At 32.0% G+C, this 16,086-nt stretch overlaps 3 protein-coding genes across 3 annotated transcripts; all 3 read right to left on the reverse strand.

Moving 5' to 3' along the window:
• Window positions 1-65: 65 nt before the first annotated feature.
• Window positions 66-5,051, reverse strand: LOC17878766 (floral homeotic protein AGAMOUS). The gene is made up of 9 exons (XM_023778079.1): window positions 5,046-5,051; window positions 4,573-4,922; window positions 1,398-1,479; window positions 1,215-1,276; window positions 1,010-1,109; window positions 852-893; window positions 734-784; window positions 424-623; window positions 66-305 (listed from the first exon to the last, which is right to left on the reverse strand). Exons 1-9 carry the CDS (start codon window positions 5,049-5,051, stop codon window positions 302-304), a joined length of 897 nt encoding a protein of 298 aa, XP_023633847.1. The 3' UTR covers window positions 66-301.
• A 4,407-nt stretch (window positions 5,052-9,458) lies between these two features.
• Window positions 9,459-12,520, reverse strand: LOC17879136 (integrin-linked protein kinase 1). The gene is made up of 12 exons (XM_006282395.2): window positions 11,893-12,520; window positions 11,694-11,768; window positions 11,479-11,574; window positions 11,303-11,388; window positions 11,102-11,222; window positions 10,939-11,018; window positions 10,781-10,843; window positions 10,586-10,692; window positions 10,375-10,460; window positions 10,150-10,271; window positions 9,932-10,043; window positions 9,459-9,815 (listed from the first exon to the last, which is right to left on the reverse strand). Exons 1-12 carry the CDS (start codon window positions 12,223-12,225, stop codon window positions 9,717-9,719), a joined length of 1,380 nt encoding a protein of 459 aa, XP_006282457.1. The 5' UTR covers window positions 12,226-12,520; the 3' UTR covers window positions 9,459-9,716.
• Window positions 12,521-14,215: 1,695 nt separating this feature from the next.
• On the reverse strand, window positions 14,216-15,592 carry LOC17878783 (cyclic phosphodiesterase). The gene is made up of 3 exons (XM_006285931.2): window positions 15,202-15,592; window positions 14,866-14,920; window positions 14,216-14,675 (listed from the first exon to the last, which is right to left on the reverse strand). The coding sequence occupies exons 1-3, from the start codon at window positions 15,541-15,543 to the stop codon at window positions 14,482-14,484; spliced, it is 591 nt and encodes a 196-aa protein (XP_006285993.1). The 5' UTR covers window positions 15,544-15,592; the 3' UTR covers window positions 14,216-14,481.
• Between the last annotated feature and the right edge of the window lie 494 nt (window positions 15,593-16,086).

Raw genomic sequence — 16,086 nt, forward strand, 5'->3', positions numbered from 1 at the left:
TTGAGATGTTTTATTTACTAAGCAAATCATAAATAAGACATGATATTGGTAATTAAACACAACAGTTGAACTAATTTATAATACACTTATACACATATATAGATGTCTTTGAAAACAAAGTAAGCACAAACAATGACAAGTCTTTAAGATATATAATTTCACATCGATCAACATAAGCAATTTAAATAAAGTGTAGAAATCATCGATACAACATTCATGAAATAACATGCATATTAGCTATATATTGCTCAACCAAGTTCTGGTTTTTTTTTATTCACTTCCCATTTCCTTCAGCCAAATATTACCTGAAAATCAGAAAACAAAAACGAAACAACATAAGAAACCAAACTCATGCTGCTGTATAAAATTTTATAAAAACTAGAATAGTCGATCATCAAGAGCAAGATATTGTATATCTCTTACACTAACTGAAGAGCAGTTTGGTCTTGGCGACCGCCGGCAGATGAGTAATGGTGATTGTTAGGTTGCAATGCGGCGACTTGGAAATAGTTTCGTGAATCAAACGGTTGAGGTTGCGTTTGAGGCGGTGGCATAAGCTGCTCGTAGTTTGATCCTCCTGGCATCAGACTTATGCTTGGATTGTTCCTCTCATTCTCAGCTATCTATTATATATACACATTTCACAAAACATATCAATACAAATTTGGTTTAGTACTTTGCTCATTTTTTTTTCTGTTAAAGAAAATATTGAAACTATATATATATAGCTTACCTTTGCACGTAGAATCTGGTTATCGTTATGCAAATCAACTTCCTGCGCAAACTATTGCAAATGAGTAAAATAAACATTATTAATCATAGCATTTGTAAACTAGATTTTTATTTCTTACTCTCTTCTGCATGTAGTCGATTTCAGAGAATAAGAGCTCATTCTGTAAAAAAAATAACGAATATTATATTACTTTATAAATGTAGCAGCAAGGCATATATATATAGAGAAGAAGATAATTTGATATTGAAGGATTTATATAAAAGTATAAATATTTACCTTCTTGGATCGGATACGAGTAATACTTCTCTCTAATCTGCCTTCCAAATTCCTGAGCTCTTTAGGAGACATTGACCCTATCGTCTCACCCATCAATTGCCTACTCAAATAATTATGAAGATAATATTATTAATAATATATCAATTAGCTAAACAATTAAAAAAAAAATCAAATACTTCAAGTCATTTCGATAATAATATATGACCTGTTGGAGTTTTGTATGCTGATGATTTGTTGACGCAATTTGGCCGATTCTTGTTGATAATACTTCAAAAGAAAGAAAAGAAAATGTTGTCATATATTAGTATACCCTTACAGATCATTTTCATATAACGTTTTTTTTTTTTTTTGGGTCTTAACATCGATCATTAGTGTAACATTAACTTACCTGCGCATTAATCTCAGCCACAGAGCCGGTGTTAGAATTATCCGATATTGCCTTTTTGTACCTCTCAATTGTCCCTTTTACACTGCAAATATTTTTTTTAAAAAGAATTAATTAGTTAATTAGAAAGATCAATCACAAATTAGATACTTAATTCTACGTTTAAGAAAAAAAGAAAAAAAAATTATTAGAAGGGTGGGTCAAATCGGCCACTTGCATAGTTAAGTGAGTCTAATACGAAACCTTAAAAGCAAACATCGGTTCGTTCTTTTGAGTCAGAGAAAATGCAACTCAATGTGACACATGATGTGAAGATATAAATAAAAATATAAGTAAACAAATTAAGCTTGTTAATAAAATACTCCTATAAAAGTTGTAACAAATAAAGAAACCTTTTTAATGAAGTTAATATAATAGGAAACCTAAAATAAATAAATAATATATATTCCTATCTGAAACCTTAAATCCATCGAGCTACTGATTGGCTGCAACTGGCCACGCTGGCAAAATTAGAGTGACATGATTGGTCTGAACAATGTCTCTAGGGTTTTATTATTAGACATGTGACATGTGTCAACAAACCCCAATAAACACATCGCTAAATCCAATATACATTTCATAGTCTCGCAAAATTTTAACCATTGGGTTTGATTTTAAACGTGATGGATGTAACTTATAATGACTTGTCCGAGTAACATCACAACGTTCTATACTTTCCTTATTTGGAATATACTCAAAATTACTATTCTAACCACTTATTCATTTATTTCCTTAGTTTTCTCTGTATACGTACACATATACAAATACGTACTATTATTATATAGACTCTGATGTCTCAACTCTCAAACCAACGATGCAGAGATCACGACCGTCCATTACTCTTAAATCTATTGGACCAGTACCAAAAATCTCACTTTCCTCTCTCTCTGCCCATATTGATGAGAGAGAAGATGAGAAAAATCTAAAATCCCTAACATTACTCTCTCTCTCTCTCTAGAAAGAGGAATTGCATAAATCTATCTACGCCAAAGATGTTGAAGCAATTCCAATGCTATGCTTCTATACCAAATCTATATTATTTTACACAGTGATTACTTCCTATAAATATGTAAATTTAGTATCCTTATTAGTTGCCTCTATGTGTGTAATATGCACACATAATATGAACAATTGGGTATTGACCAAATGTGAAATCTAATACTAAATGGTCAAAAGTAGTAATATGATGACATTTTTTTTTTTGGATTTTTAAAAATAGGTTTGCAAATTAATTTATTATGACATAACCCTTTCTTGTCAGAAGTCAAGAACTGAAACTAACAAAACTTTGTAATAAATAGTAAATATTGTAAGTAAAAAGAAAATAATATCTGAGTGATGACGTGATGAAAGATTCTTTAACAAAGACAAAATAAATCTTACATATATATACACCAAAAACCTAATCTTGTGCTCTATCTCAACCTCTAAAAAAAATAGGTTTTAAAATCATTAAAAGAAAATAAGAAATAAAAACTTTACTTTTCTGTTTAAGTACCCAGTTGATATATATATATATATATATATTTTTTTTTTTAAATGTTATTAGGTCAATGAAAATTAAATTGATTGGATATTTAAAGTCGTGGTTAGCTTTTTCTTGTTTTGGACATGAGAAATATATATTTCAGGACATGAGTTGACAACTGTAAGCGATTAAGAAAAGATTAAAACACCATTTAATTTTGACATGTTTTATGTTTCTTATGTGTAGAGAAGAAATCACGTGGGACTCTAAAATAATAAAATCTGGAAATTTGCGTGTGGAGTTAGAGATTACTAGTTTGAGTAATCTCATTCGAATTGAGTTTGATTGTCTTTTAATTTTAAAAAGAGTAATTTTAAGGAAAAATATAGAGAGACCCCATGAGCTAAATTTTGTTCCTTAATTACCTCCTTGTTTAATTACCATTTGAAATCTCAAATCTTTTATGGTTGGTAGATTAAAACCAACTTTGAATGTTTCAACGATTATTAAAAAAGAGAGCTATAACCACTTCTAACTACATTTTTTTTTTCCAAAACTACAAAATGACTCTTTTAACTTCTTTACATTCACAAGACAAAACCCTTGTAATCATATTGTCTTACAAGTACGTTCCATTATTTTCTATCACTCATAAGTTTAAAAAACTAGTTTCACCTTATTCAACTCACACTTACCATCACATGTGTAGTGTTGTATGATCAAAACTACATCAAATATATATATATATATATATATGATATGATATGATATGATAATACATGAGAGAGAAAGTGAGGGAGAGAGAGAGAGAGATAAGAAAGGAAAGTGAGAGAAAGAAAAAGGAGAGACACAGACATTAACAACAATGGAGGATGGGGATATGATCACAGAACAGAAGATATGACCTCATAGTCCTTACTCTCTCCACCAATTTGTTTCTCCCCAAAACTTACTTTTATAGTCATAAAAATCAAGTTTATTTTACCTATTACAACACCAGATCTATAAATATATCTAAATCTTCAAGTACTTGTTACTAGGGAAAATAGAAACTTATATTATTTTATATATATAGATAACAGAAATGAGTGAAGAAAGAAAACCAAACAAAGTGAATCTTAGTTCTACAAAACTAAATCTAAAACTCCACATTAGAAAAAAATACTATTTCTTCTCATTTATTATCTAACTCTTCACTCAGATCCCTTTTAACTTTGTACCATCTTCCTCACTTCATATATGACTGTAAATCTCATCAATACATATTAAAAAAATAGCTTTCATTATTCTAAGGAAATAGAGACACAAGAAATGAGATCTAGAAAAACTGTTACAAATTCGTAAATAAAAAATCACCAAAGTAATTAAAATAAATATATACACAAATAAAGATTCCTACATATGTTGGTGTGTTTGAGTGTTTATATATATGTTTGGAATATCACGGAAAAAAAGTTAAAAATAATCCTACCCATAACAGGATTAAAATCACAGAAGAAGTAGAAGAATAGAATCAAATCTAGCAGAGAAGATCGAAAGCCCTAGCAAAGACAGTATACAAATAAATTAAACCCTAATTATATTAAATCAGACTTTAAAATATATATATAATTACTAGAATTTATTAAAAACTAATTAGAACAGAGAGCACAAGACTTGAGAAGAAGAAACCTGTTGTTAGAGTACTCGTAGAGACGACCACGGCTAGAGAAGACGATGAGTGCGACTTCAGCATCACAGAGAACAGAGAGCTCATAAGCTTTCTTGAGCAAACCATTTCTACGTTTGCAGAAAGTGACTTGACGATTCGTTGTGTTCTCGATCCGTTTGATTTCGATCTTTCCTCTCCCAGATTTCCTCAGGGGAGAGGAGTCTTCTCCTAGCTCTGCTTGGTACGCCGTGATTGCTGCTCCAACAGCCAAAAAAAAACAATTTAGGGCTAAACTGATTAAATATCCATACTTACACGATTCCAAAAAGATGATTTTCTTGAAAAGAATCAATTCTTCATGTTTTCTATCCTTTTGAATTATGGTTCGAGATTAAACTAAACTATGATGATTATAATTATAATCTGTTGCTTGCCGACACACATATATATCTTAAGAAAGAACTAGAAAGTTGAAAAACTTATTTGATCTTACATTCATATTCTCCTGACAAGAGTTATTAAAAATTGATTTTGCTGCTGATTTTTTTTGTTTTTGGACAAAGATAGGATATATTAATTGTTAAACAAAAGTTAAACTAAAACCAAATCTTCTCGAGTTCTAAAGAAAAACTAAATCTTGAGATTGTGAATGAAAAAAAAGTTTTAAAAGAGTTATTAAAGAGAAGATCAGAGAATTTTGAATCTTGTTTCTCTCTAAATAACATAAAAAGGAATCAAATTTAAACAGAAAAAAAGGAAACCGAAAAAGAAGAACATAGATTTGGTTTAAGGACCAAAAGAAGTGAAGCAAAGTAATATAATGAAGAAGATAATGTTTGAAAGGATTGGGGAACAACAACAAAGATATTAGACTGACCTGTTGGGGGGAGAAGAACAAAGAGGAAAGTTTTATTTTTCTTGGGAAAATGATTTTCTGGAAAGTATGAGATTTGGAGAAGTTGCAGAAAATGGAAGGTAAGGTTGTGCTGGTGAAGAGATGGGTATATACATTTATAAAGGAATATTATTGTGTTTTTATTTTTATTTTATTTTTCACATAATACATAATATATAATCTATCACCATTTTTCTTTCCCACTTTTTACATCCATATAGTGTCTTGTCAATTTGTGTTGATTGCTTATTTTTTTTCTTACTCACTAAAGCATAGTTTTATGAATCGAATCTATGAGATAAGTATGTGTTTCTTGTTTTCTAGGTAGAGATATAATACTTGTATTTTCTATAAAAGTAATTTCTATATATACAAACTGGTTTTGGAACATACACATGATATATTTTTCTGAGGTGTGAAAGTTTTGTTTAATTTGAGTATTGACAAAAGGTTTGTACTTGGTTGATAGTTATATATCATGCATGGGTATAATTAACTTAACTGTTTTGTTTTCTTTTCAGTACATTTTAGACATGTGTTAGGTTATAAAAAAAAAGATTGACATAGAGTAATCTAAAGGTTCACAAAGTATATATGAGCATAATAGCAGCTTTTCTGAAATCACATGAAAAATATTATTAATAAAAAAGAGGATTAATTACCATAAATAACACCCACCATACATACAGACTTTTCATAAATATGATACTTATTAAGGACACCCCCAAATTGAGAAACAGTAGAAATGAATATTGTTTTTTTTTTTTTGGAAATTATGAAGAAAAAGAATGAGTTATTGGTGGATGGTTCTTGTGTGGTCTTTCACAAAGGTCTAAAATGAAAAGAGAGTTCAAGTTGGGCAATCACTCATGAGATGCAGACTCTACTTACCATTACTTGTCTTTCCTTTTCATGTGAAAGTTTTTGAGGCACTCAAGTCTAGCTTCGGGTAAATCTGAATCAGTACATTTTCTTTTTCTCTCTTTGTTACAACAAATATCGATCTTCTTCATTGTTTTTAGTTTTTACTAAATCTTGATCTTTTTTTAAAGAGGAAAAAAATTCAGTTCTATTCCTTTTTCTTTTGTGAATTGTTTTGAATATTTAAGTGACATTTTTGCAGGAAATGTTGTTTCACTAATTACGGAAGTCATATAAAATTATACACAAATGTTGGTGTAAATTTAATATACTTTATATTATTTTGTGAGAATGTATAAAAGATAAATATTAAGGATAAGAATATAATAATTACATGGGGGTGTAATTCATTTATGTTTTATATAGGAACTGATGGTACTTAAATAGTAACATATTAAAGAAAAATGTGAAGTTACTTATTTGGCTAAACTAATCATAAGCAAGAGAGCCAATCTGTTTATCTCTTTTTTTATTATGTGCAAAATAGAGAATCAAAGATGTAAGAAGGGGAAATTACTCAGATAGTGAAGAAAATTAGCATGCTATTTATGTGTAAGTGAGATTTAGAGTTGGTGATGTTTACTAGTTGTGATATTGACATATATTAAAAACAAATAAGATAAAAAATAAGAAGAGATAAATAGGGTTTTAGGGTTTATAGGGGTGGGAAATAGGGAGATGAACCGTACTTTTTTATTATGGGGCTGGACAAGACATAGGGCTTAATTTGGAAAGTTATTTAAGTGTATTGCTTCTGACTCAATTAGAAGGTAACCAGACTTTTCTCTCATGCATCTCCCAACTCCAACTACTTCAAAATCTCTCTCTCTCTTTTTTACATTTCCTTTTGACTTTTGTGTTGCCTCTCTTCATCATAATCACATCTCTCTGTACTTTTTTCTTTATTTTGTGTGGAATTATATGATTTATACATATAGGTAGTTTCCTAAATGGATTCAGAATGGTTCTTGTTTTCATTTTGTTTAAATAAAACCATTCTTGGTTCACCAAAGAAAATATATATCTATGTGGAAGGTAGATCTTTTTAAAGTTTTAAATTTTAATTAATTCATTTTCAATATATGTTGAATAATTGAGGGGCACAATGAGTAAATGGAGTAAGGTTATGCCAAGAGAAGAGGGATAGTAGCATGTGATGTGTAGTCTTTGATCTCCATCTTTATGAACCCATTTAAGGTAATTTGATAGAGATGAGAGATCCTATGTATACAATCCATTTTCATATTTATGTGCCTTTAACTATATACTACCCACTTGCATTGTGCTTTCTTTTCTTTTATAAACTTTTATTTTCTTTTGCAATTAGAAATTTTTTTCTAACTTAAAAAATAGGATTTACCTTCTCTAATATCGTTTTTTTTTTTTGCTAACTAATATCGTATTTATTTGTAACTAATTGTTTAATTATGAACTACCTCAACTTATCTAGCATGTGAACTAATTGACTAGTGTACATATGTATATTCACCAGTAAATTTTACAAACTAGTGCATAGCTAGATTTCCCTAACTACGTCATAAGCATGCTCTTGTGTGTATAGTAGAGAAATTGATTAGGTCATTTATAAAATAAACAACTCAATTGCTTTGTGTCAAGCTTTCATGGTCGAAGTGGGTTTTTAAAAACCATACATAAAAATCTTCTCGTATCTTCCGTGATGGACCACAAATCGAAGGTTGCTTTCTACTATGTTTTGATATCACTTTTTGAGTTTATTTTTATTTTTAAATAAAAATCTGTGATACGGTAGCTGAATTATTTACCGGGTAAAATGATTAATTAACGGTTCAATGATTAATTAACTAAACGTATCATCCAATATGGTAAAGCCTAGAATTCGAAGAAAATATTTGTATAATATATGTATACTTAGATGTAATAATTCTCTACTCGTAGCTTTTTTATATAATATAAAAATTTGGTGTGTAATTAAGTAAACACCGTATTTTTTTTGTTGTGAGTATATCCTTTAGTAAAAAAATTTTAAAAAAACTTACTCATATTATATACTAAAGTCACAAAGACACATATATAATGTGGGTTGGCTATAAGTTCCCTACGTAATAATGATTAAAAGAATTAATTATATGTCAACAAAAAACAGCGAATATTCAAAACATTTGACGTCGAAGCATACATTTTGTGTTGTAGAAGGGATCACTTAAATGAAACTACCTAATCATATTTAATGCATATTCTTTTGCTCCCTAATTTTCTTTATTAATTGTCTTCAAAATCAAAAAGGATGCATTTAATTAACATAACCTATAACAAAAAAAAAAGTTCAGAAAAATGAAGAAAACTAGAACAAAATGTATATGAGGATCTTCTCCAGTGTACACAATTTTTTATTTTTTATTTGCTTGCCAATAATTTGTTTTGTTCATCAATAAATTTTTGCTAATAAATCAACTTTGTGATCAATCGAGAAATTAATCTTATTAAACCTTATGTGGTTATGGGCATAGCCACAGAAAAAAGTGGCAAATTGGATGCAAGTTTAATACAGTTTCCAGATCAAGAACCTGTTCTTGGGACCCTCTAAGAAATGTCTAATATTATACGTGCGTTTTCATATTCTTTGATTTGTATTCTTTTGTGGTAGACATCAAATTTCATGTGATTTTGTCAAATTCACATTTTAGGGTAAGCCCTTTGATATAGAAAAGTAACACTCACATGAGATCCTATCCTATGACAAGAACCAGAGAGGTGTGTTATTTTTTCTTGCAACAAGAACAAATAAAAACCATTTTGATGTAATGACATAATTTTGTTTTTCAAGATGTTTATGAGATTCTATCTTAAATTGAAGAAAATTGCTTCAAGGAAAACAAAAAGATGAGTAACCAAAGTGGTTTTTGAAGCAAGTTGAAGTATCAAGTGCTCCAGTTAAAGAGACATGGCAAAAACACATCTAACTTTCAGATTTTGAAAGTGCAATTATAACCAAAATGCTTAGAATATATGCTTGCAACTTGAACAATCATTATATATTTGGGACTAGTATGGTCGGTTTGGACAGTGTAGGTAACAAGAAGCTAACGTTAGTTGGATCAGGACTGGACCTATTTGAACTCTAGTTGGACCGGACAGGTCTAACTTGATGATTGAAATCATATATATCTTACAACAAATTTTTATACTACAATGAAAAATATACGAAGACTTTCTTGAGTTCTTCAGTGTACATCTTTTTTTCTTTTTGTCAAACTCTTCAGTGTACATCAAGAAGGACAAATTACAAAGTCAAATTCGGTTGCTTTGGGGAAAACCAAACTAAACCAGAAGGAATATAAAAGAATCGTTTTAAAACCGGGTAAAGAATCACAAATGTGAACCGGATGATGAGCCGTCATGGCTGCTCAAATCCCAGTTATGTTTCTTCTTATGCTCGAAGTTCTGAAAGCATGTCAATGGCCTCATCTGAGAAACAACAAAAAGACAAAAAATGTAGAATAAGAAACAGATCAGAGAGACAATAAAAAAGAAACCAAGAAACTCAAATGATATATGTGTGCTATTGTAGAGTTGAAACAGACCCTCCATTGTCGCTTGTGACCCATGTGGTGAAGAATGGACTCAAGCCGTTTAATGATCTCTCTGAAAGTAGGTCGCTTTGCAGGTTTCTCATGCCAGCATTCCTCTATCAACCTATGGAAATTCAAAAATCGGATTAATAAGACAACCAAACCAATCAATGATGCAAAACTGTTCATTAGTATATAGTTTCTTGGTGAAAGAGAGAAGAAAGACTCACGTTTTAAGACCATGTGGGTACTGCTTTGATGAAGCTTTAAATTGTGGCCGCACGTTGCCAGCATAAGCAGCAGAAGCTTCACTGTCTTCCTTTTCAGCAAAGGGCATATGACCTTCGATCATCTAAAATTCCGACATGTAAAGGAATAAGCGACAGGAACAGATATAAAGCAAATCGGAAAGAAGAAAATTGAGAGAGTCTCAACATTTTGTGTTTTATACTTACCTCTTGAACAATCAATGCATATGAGAAAACATCGGCTTTTGTATCGTATTCTTCACTAGTGAAAACCTCTGGAGCTATATATCGACCTACAATGTGGATAACACCGATAAATGTTTATCACAACATATCCGGTAATCAGAATTCTTGACCAAGCAGATCAAGAATGAAAGCTCACAAGTTTACAGAAACTAAAGTGCGAAAAATTACTTACAAGAAGTGTCTTGACATGTGAAAGGTTTATCTTCTTTAACAGTAACAAGCTTGCTTACTCCAAAGTCTGCAACTTTCAGATGCCCTGAATCATCCCGTAATATGTTCCTGCAAATATATATAAACTTACCATTGTCAGAAAATAAAAGTGCTTGTCATCAAGAAAAACCCGCTGATATGGATAGTGTGAACTTACGAAGGTTCAAGATCGCGGTGGATTATAGGGTCTCCCTTGATCTCGTGAAGATAGCTCATTCCCCTAGATATTTTCAAACAGGTTAAGAGTTACAAACGAATCTAAGAGAACATTTACAAAATATGAAGAAGACACATATATAGCTTTAAATCACATACCTTGCAATATCAAGGGCATATCTAACTGCGTTAGCTGGTTTCAATTGTCCTTTTCTTTTGAGCAATTCACGCAAATCTCCCTGAAGTACATATATAATGAGATCATTTCGAGAAAACTAGAGAAAACAATATTTTAATATATATCAGAGGAAAGCAGTAGTACCCTGGGCAAATATTCTGTCACAATCATCATTGGATTACTTTGAGTTACAGCACCAAGAAACTGCACAATGTTTGGATGCCTAAGCCTTTGGAGCAATGCAAGCTCATCGTGAAATTTCCTCCTGCGCACACATATACAACAAGACTATGGTTAGGAACTGGAATCGACAACCTTATTACCCTCTATAAGTCATTAACTTACACTTGATCATCATCGCTCAAAACTTCATCATCGAGCTTTTTCACCGCAACTTGAATACCGCGCCACATTGCCATACAGTAAGTTCCCTGAAACAAGAAGCTCCATACCATTAGACTGAAAGGAATTGAAACACACATCAATAGAAGATCCATTATAGACAAGGACATGTTTTTCACCTTTGTTATCTCTTTGCTTTGAGTGAAATCAAGCTCATTAGGATTGATCTCATATTCAGGGACTTCACGAGGAGTCTTCACGTGCATTGGAGCCATCTGAAATATACAAATGTGTCAATAATATTCCGAAGAAAAAAGAAACCCTTCCAAAGGCAATTACAGCGAAAATTACAATCAAACACCAAACCACATCTAATAGTCAGCTAGATTCTTACCGGATGTTTAGCTCCATGCATCTCAAGAATCTTAATTACATCAATGTTCTTGTAAAATATCGCATCTGCAAGAGGCTGTTTTCAAAAATGTATTAGATATTTGGATTACCACAAAACATCATCATATATCTCTATCCATCATTACTCAACAAAACCAAAGAGCAGAATTAACCAAAAAAAAAACAAATCATCTTCTTACAGTGCTTCCCCAACGATCTTTAGGATCAACATCAGCTTTTCGATCAAGAAGAAGCTCAACAACATCTTTCAACCCTTGACAAGCCGCCACGTGAAGAGCAGTCCGATCATCAATGTCTCTGTAATTAGCATCGATCCCTGAATCAAGTAGCTCCCTAATCCCTTCAATGTCACCTTCATTAGACAAGTACATTAGTCTCACACCACCATCGATCTCATCTCCCTCCTCTAACACCTCTTCTTCCGAGTGAATCGACGGCTCCGGAACCTTATCCGGCGCCATTGACGATTGCCGACCAATCGTAAACCTTGGCTGTAAGTACTCCTCTTCCATCTCCACACACACAATCAAAAACAAAAAAACCCAGAAAACAAATTTGATCCTAAAACCCTGGTTTGTATCCGAATATCTCGGAGTGGGTCAACGAAAAATCAAAGATTTCAATAGCAAAGCTCCAACCTTTTTGGTACCCTTTTGAAAACACAATCCCTAAAAACTCGATCTGAGAAGAAGTTAAACAAAAAATTTCGCAGTAGAATCAATAAAGGTTTATCTTTTAGTCCAGCGAAGATATGAATTTAACAAAGAATGAAACAAAGTAGCGAAATTTATAGATGGGTGTGTGATGCCGTCATGGAGAAGACTAAAGCTGGTCGGTTTAAAAAGTCATCGGAAATGAAAAAGCGAAGAACCCAGCTTCTATTTAGCGCGTGTGTATCACGTGATTTAAAGCGCGTAAATGTTTTTGAAAAGACGTCATGTGTGGCGCCACGGCATCAAAGCGTTGACGAAAGGAGAGTTTAACAGATCTGAACCGTTGTTTTAAACAGCGCCAGATGAAAATCAACGATGAGGATCAATCCGCACGTGTTTGGATTCGATTCGGTTAAACGGCCGCGTTTTACTTGCGCCGACGCATTTTTTTGGTAAGTTTGTAACCAAGCTGGCTCTCGTGAATTAAAGTACTTGGGGACAAAGACAAAGTTAAGATAAGAATCATACGATACATCAGTTCTATTTCCGTTTGAATTCCAAAATGATTCACATGTTCTCCACTTTGTTTTGATATTTATAAATCATCTTATCTTACAGGCTACTTTAGTTGTTTTCTTGATCATATAGCCACTTTAGTTGGCCAAGGAACAAAAAAACAAAAAACACTAATTTGGATAAGGTTACATGCTAAGTATGTGATCCAATTTATTGATGTGTACATTTTGAATAGGTAAAGATTTGAAATCTTCATCCTCATCCTTTTATTTGTCAAATTTCATTTTAGCACAAGAACTCGTTTAACTTACTATATCCAACTTCACAACATGTGAAATTGTATGGTTTTAGTATCTTTTCTAGTTTTGTATTCTTTCTTCTTTTGTCAACCTTTATGCATAACCATTTTTTTCATATGTACCAACAACCTAACATGCAAGGTCAAGGTTTTGACATTCGTATATTAAGACATGGGTATATACTATATAGATAAGATAATCATCAATTTGTTGTCTTCAATGACAAGTTGCCTAAACTAATTATAGCTCATATTTTCCTACTAAAACATTTTAATAATTCTTTTCCCTTGATATCAATTCAACTTTTTGGGGTTTAGTGATTTAGTAGCAAAATGTCAACTATACATTCCATATTGGTTCCTACTCTTATAGGGATATTTTCTAACAATCATTTGGTTATTAATTAAAATGAGAAAATAATGTTTTCACTATATATACTACATCTATTTGTTGAGTTAACATATAACTATTAGATGTTATACCATCATAATAACCATGGTTAGATACATATATACATGCACGTCATATTCAAAGTTTGTTAGATAAAACAAAAATCTATTTTATATACTTGTATACGTATGTAATAGTAGAATGGGGAAAACTCGTTTAAGTATTCCCAGCCAAATTTTACCAAGTCACTTGGTCCAAGTGTCGTATAAATCATACTAAAATATATATGGAAGAAATATTCATATTTAATTTTTAGTTTCAACGAATGACAAGTTATTTAACTACAGCCATGTTCTTATCTTTTTCATTCAGAAAGAAAAATAGTTCTTATCTTTAAATTAGTTTCAATTCAAACTTTTTGACACTTAATTTTCTAAGTATATTTTAGTAACAAATGTCAACTAGACTCCAAATGGTTCTTGGCTGTGTGTGTTTTTTTTTTAATTATTATTTCTTGAATCATCTTATATGATATTATCAGTTTGATAAGATTCCAATAGTTTAAATCCTTGACTAGTTCACCCTTTTTCAATATCTATATATATTATAGAGAATACGACTAGTTAACTAGAAAACAAAAGGAATATTCCTACAAGATGCATATATTATGCTCATACTAACATAGAGCTAATAAATGTCATTTTATTACAAGACTAAGACCTCATCATAAACCACAGGCAAACATACATTTAAACCATACCGAGCCAAATAACATCATAGCACACTAAACCAATCCAGCTGATGATATAAACCGAATAAAGAGGACACAAGATGCACGCGAAGCACAAGCGGAAGAATATTGGAGACTAATCCCCTAAACCATTACATATATATATTTACATGACTTCGTTTAAGAAATGAGATTGTGTTCGTCAATCTTCACCCAAGATCCAACGTCTGCATCGGTTATCCACAATGCAACTCGATTGATCCGAAAATTCAACCCGTCGAGACTCGGATCAAGCGTGTAAGCTTCCTCTAACGCTTTCTTCTTCTCTCCTTCTGTTAGGTCGCCGTAGAGTATACTTATATGTGGCACGTAAACTGCAACGTCCCAACATTTCACTCACGTAAAGAGATAAAAGAGATATAATAAAACACGTACGCGTTTCTTGGTATCTAATATGATTTTTAAATGTTGTTCACAATATATATTAACTGTTCAATTATTATACTTCCCAATAAAATAATAAAATCCGATTAATAATCTAATTAGAGAATATTTGGATCGTACTTTTCCCGGTGACGGGTTTGAAGCGAGCCATAAAATGTCCGGCAGCATTCATTACCTGTAAAAACATGACACAACCAATGTTTCATGTTTGTACAGTTTTACAAAAGTAAATAATGTGTTTGTATAGCTAAATTAGTATTTTTAGAAATTTATGAACTAGATGGGTTAGATTCAAGAGGTGTCATGCATAAAGTTTCCATTTCGGTACATAATTTTGTTTATGTTTTTGCATGTAAAGTATATACGCGGCCTTCCAAAACTACTAATTTTCATATAGTTGTCTCTGTCAAAAATAACTCTGAAGAAAATGTAATTATGTAGCAGCGACGACTTTACCTCCATGGTGTGCCGGAGAGACAAGTAAATACATTTAAAATAAGACGTTCCGGCGGAGACTTGGTCAATGGTGACAGGATACGCTTTAAAACCTTCACACGCCGCCTTGAACATTCGTTTAGCCTCGCTGGCAGTAAGTTTGTAAGGTAAAGGTCCAACGAGGGTTAAGTGTGGATCAGACAATGGACCACCAAACTCTGACCTAAGCCCTTCCATTACCCTCCGAAGCCGATCATCAACGTCACCCTCCGGTACCGCCCAGACCGAATACATGGCCTTCTCCTCCTCATCAGCCTCCTGAGTTTGTGGCGGTTGCAGTGGCCTTGCGTTTTCTTCTGTCATTGTCTTTGTCCCTTTCCCCTCAAAGACTTGTCCCAATGTTGATGTATATAAGAATCAGCTGCCACGACTTAAGGGTGAATAAAAAAATCGTTATTGAAAAAGCCAAAAGAAAAAATATAGTGGATAAAAAGGAAAGCTTTATGAGAAAGTCAAAAGACTCAAAACCATTTCAGTATGATCATATTCAGATTGCCCTCTGGATTGATTATTGTTAACAAAATGTCTTTTCGAGTAATTGACCGAAGCTTTGGGCTTTTGACGCAAGTGTTTATAGAATTATGGAACACTTTAAAAAGACTCAAGGTTTACAAAAGCTTCTGCATAGTTTCTTTTAGTAAAATATGTGTCATGTGAAATTGTTAGTGAGTTTGGTGTAATATCTCGCATGAGTTGTAATGTAACATTTTTCAATCATCTTAGAGATGATACATTCTTGAGAATGTTATACTCTAGCACCGTTTGTGTGTGTTATCTTTCACTCTAACACCATTCTATGTTTGGACACCGTTTTTGGCATACTTTTACACTGTAGTAGAAAAATAA

Source organism: Capsella rubella, unplaced genomic scaffold (assembly GCF_000375325.1).
Source record: "Capsella rubella cultivar Monte Gargano unplaced genomic scaffold, Caprub1_0 scaffold_7, whole genome shotgun sequence".
NCBI classification, from domain to species: domain Eukaryota; kingdom Viridiplantae; phylum Streptophyta; class Magnoliopsida; order Brassicales; family Brassicaceae; genus Capsella; species Capsella rubella.

Coding starts and splice junctions, on each gene's coding strand:
- LOC17879136 (XM_006282395.2), bottom strand. CDS start 12,225: ATGGAAGAGGAGTACTTACAGCCAAGGTTTACGATTGGTCGGCAATCG. Junction 11,769..11,892: donor AAGATCGTTGGGGAAGCACT/GTAAGAAGATGA, acceptor TTTTGAAAACAG/CCTCTTGCAGATGCGATATT. Junction 10,693..10,780: donor CACCGCGATCTTGAACCTTC/GTAAGTTCACAC, acceptor ATATATTTGCAG/GAACATATTACGGGATGATT.
- LOC17878783 (XM_006285931.2), bottom strand. CDS start 15,543: ATGACAGAAGAAAACGCAAGGCCACTGCAACCGCCACAAACTCAGGAG. Junction 14,921..15,201: donor CTCTCCGGCACACCATGGAG/GTAAAGTCGTCG, acceptor ATGTTTTTACAG/GTAATGAATGCTGCCGGACA. Junction 14,676..14,865: donor CAAACCCGTCACCGGGAAAA/GTACGATCCAAA, acceptor GGGACGTTGCAG/TTTACGTGCCACATATAAGT.
- LOC17878766 (XM_023778079.1), bottom strand. Junction 1,277..1,397: donor TGGCTGAGATTAATGCGCAG/GTAAGTTAATGT, acceptor TTTCTTTTGAAG/TATTATCAACAAGAATCGGC. Junction 894..1,009: donor CTCGTATCCGATCCAAGAAG/GTAAATATTTAT, acceptor TTTTTTTTACAG/AATGAGCTCTTATTCTCTGA.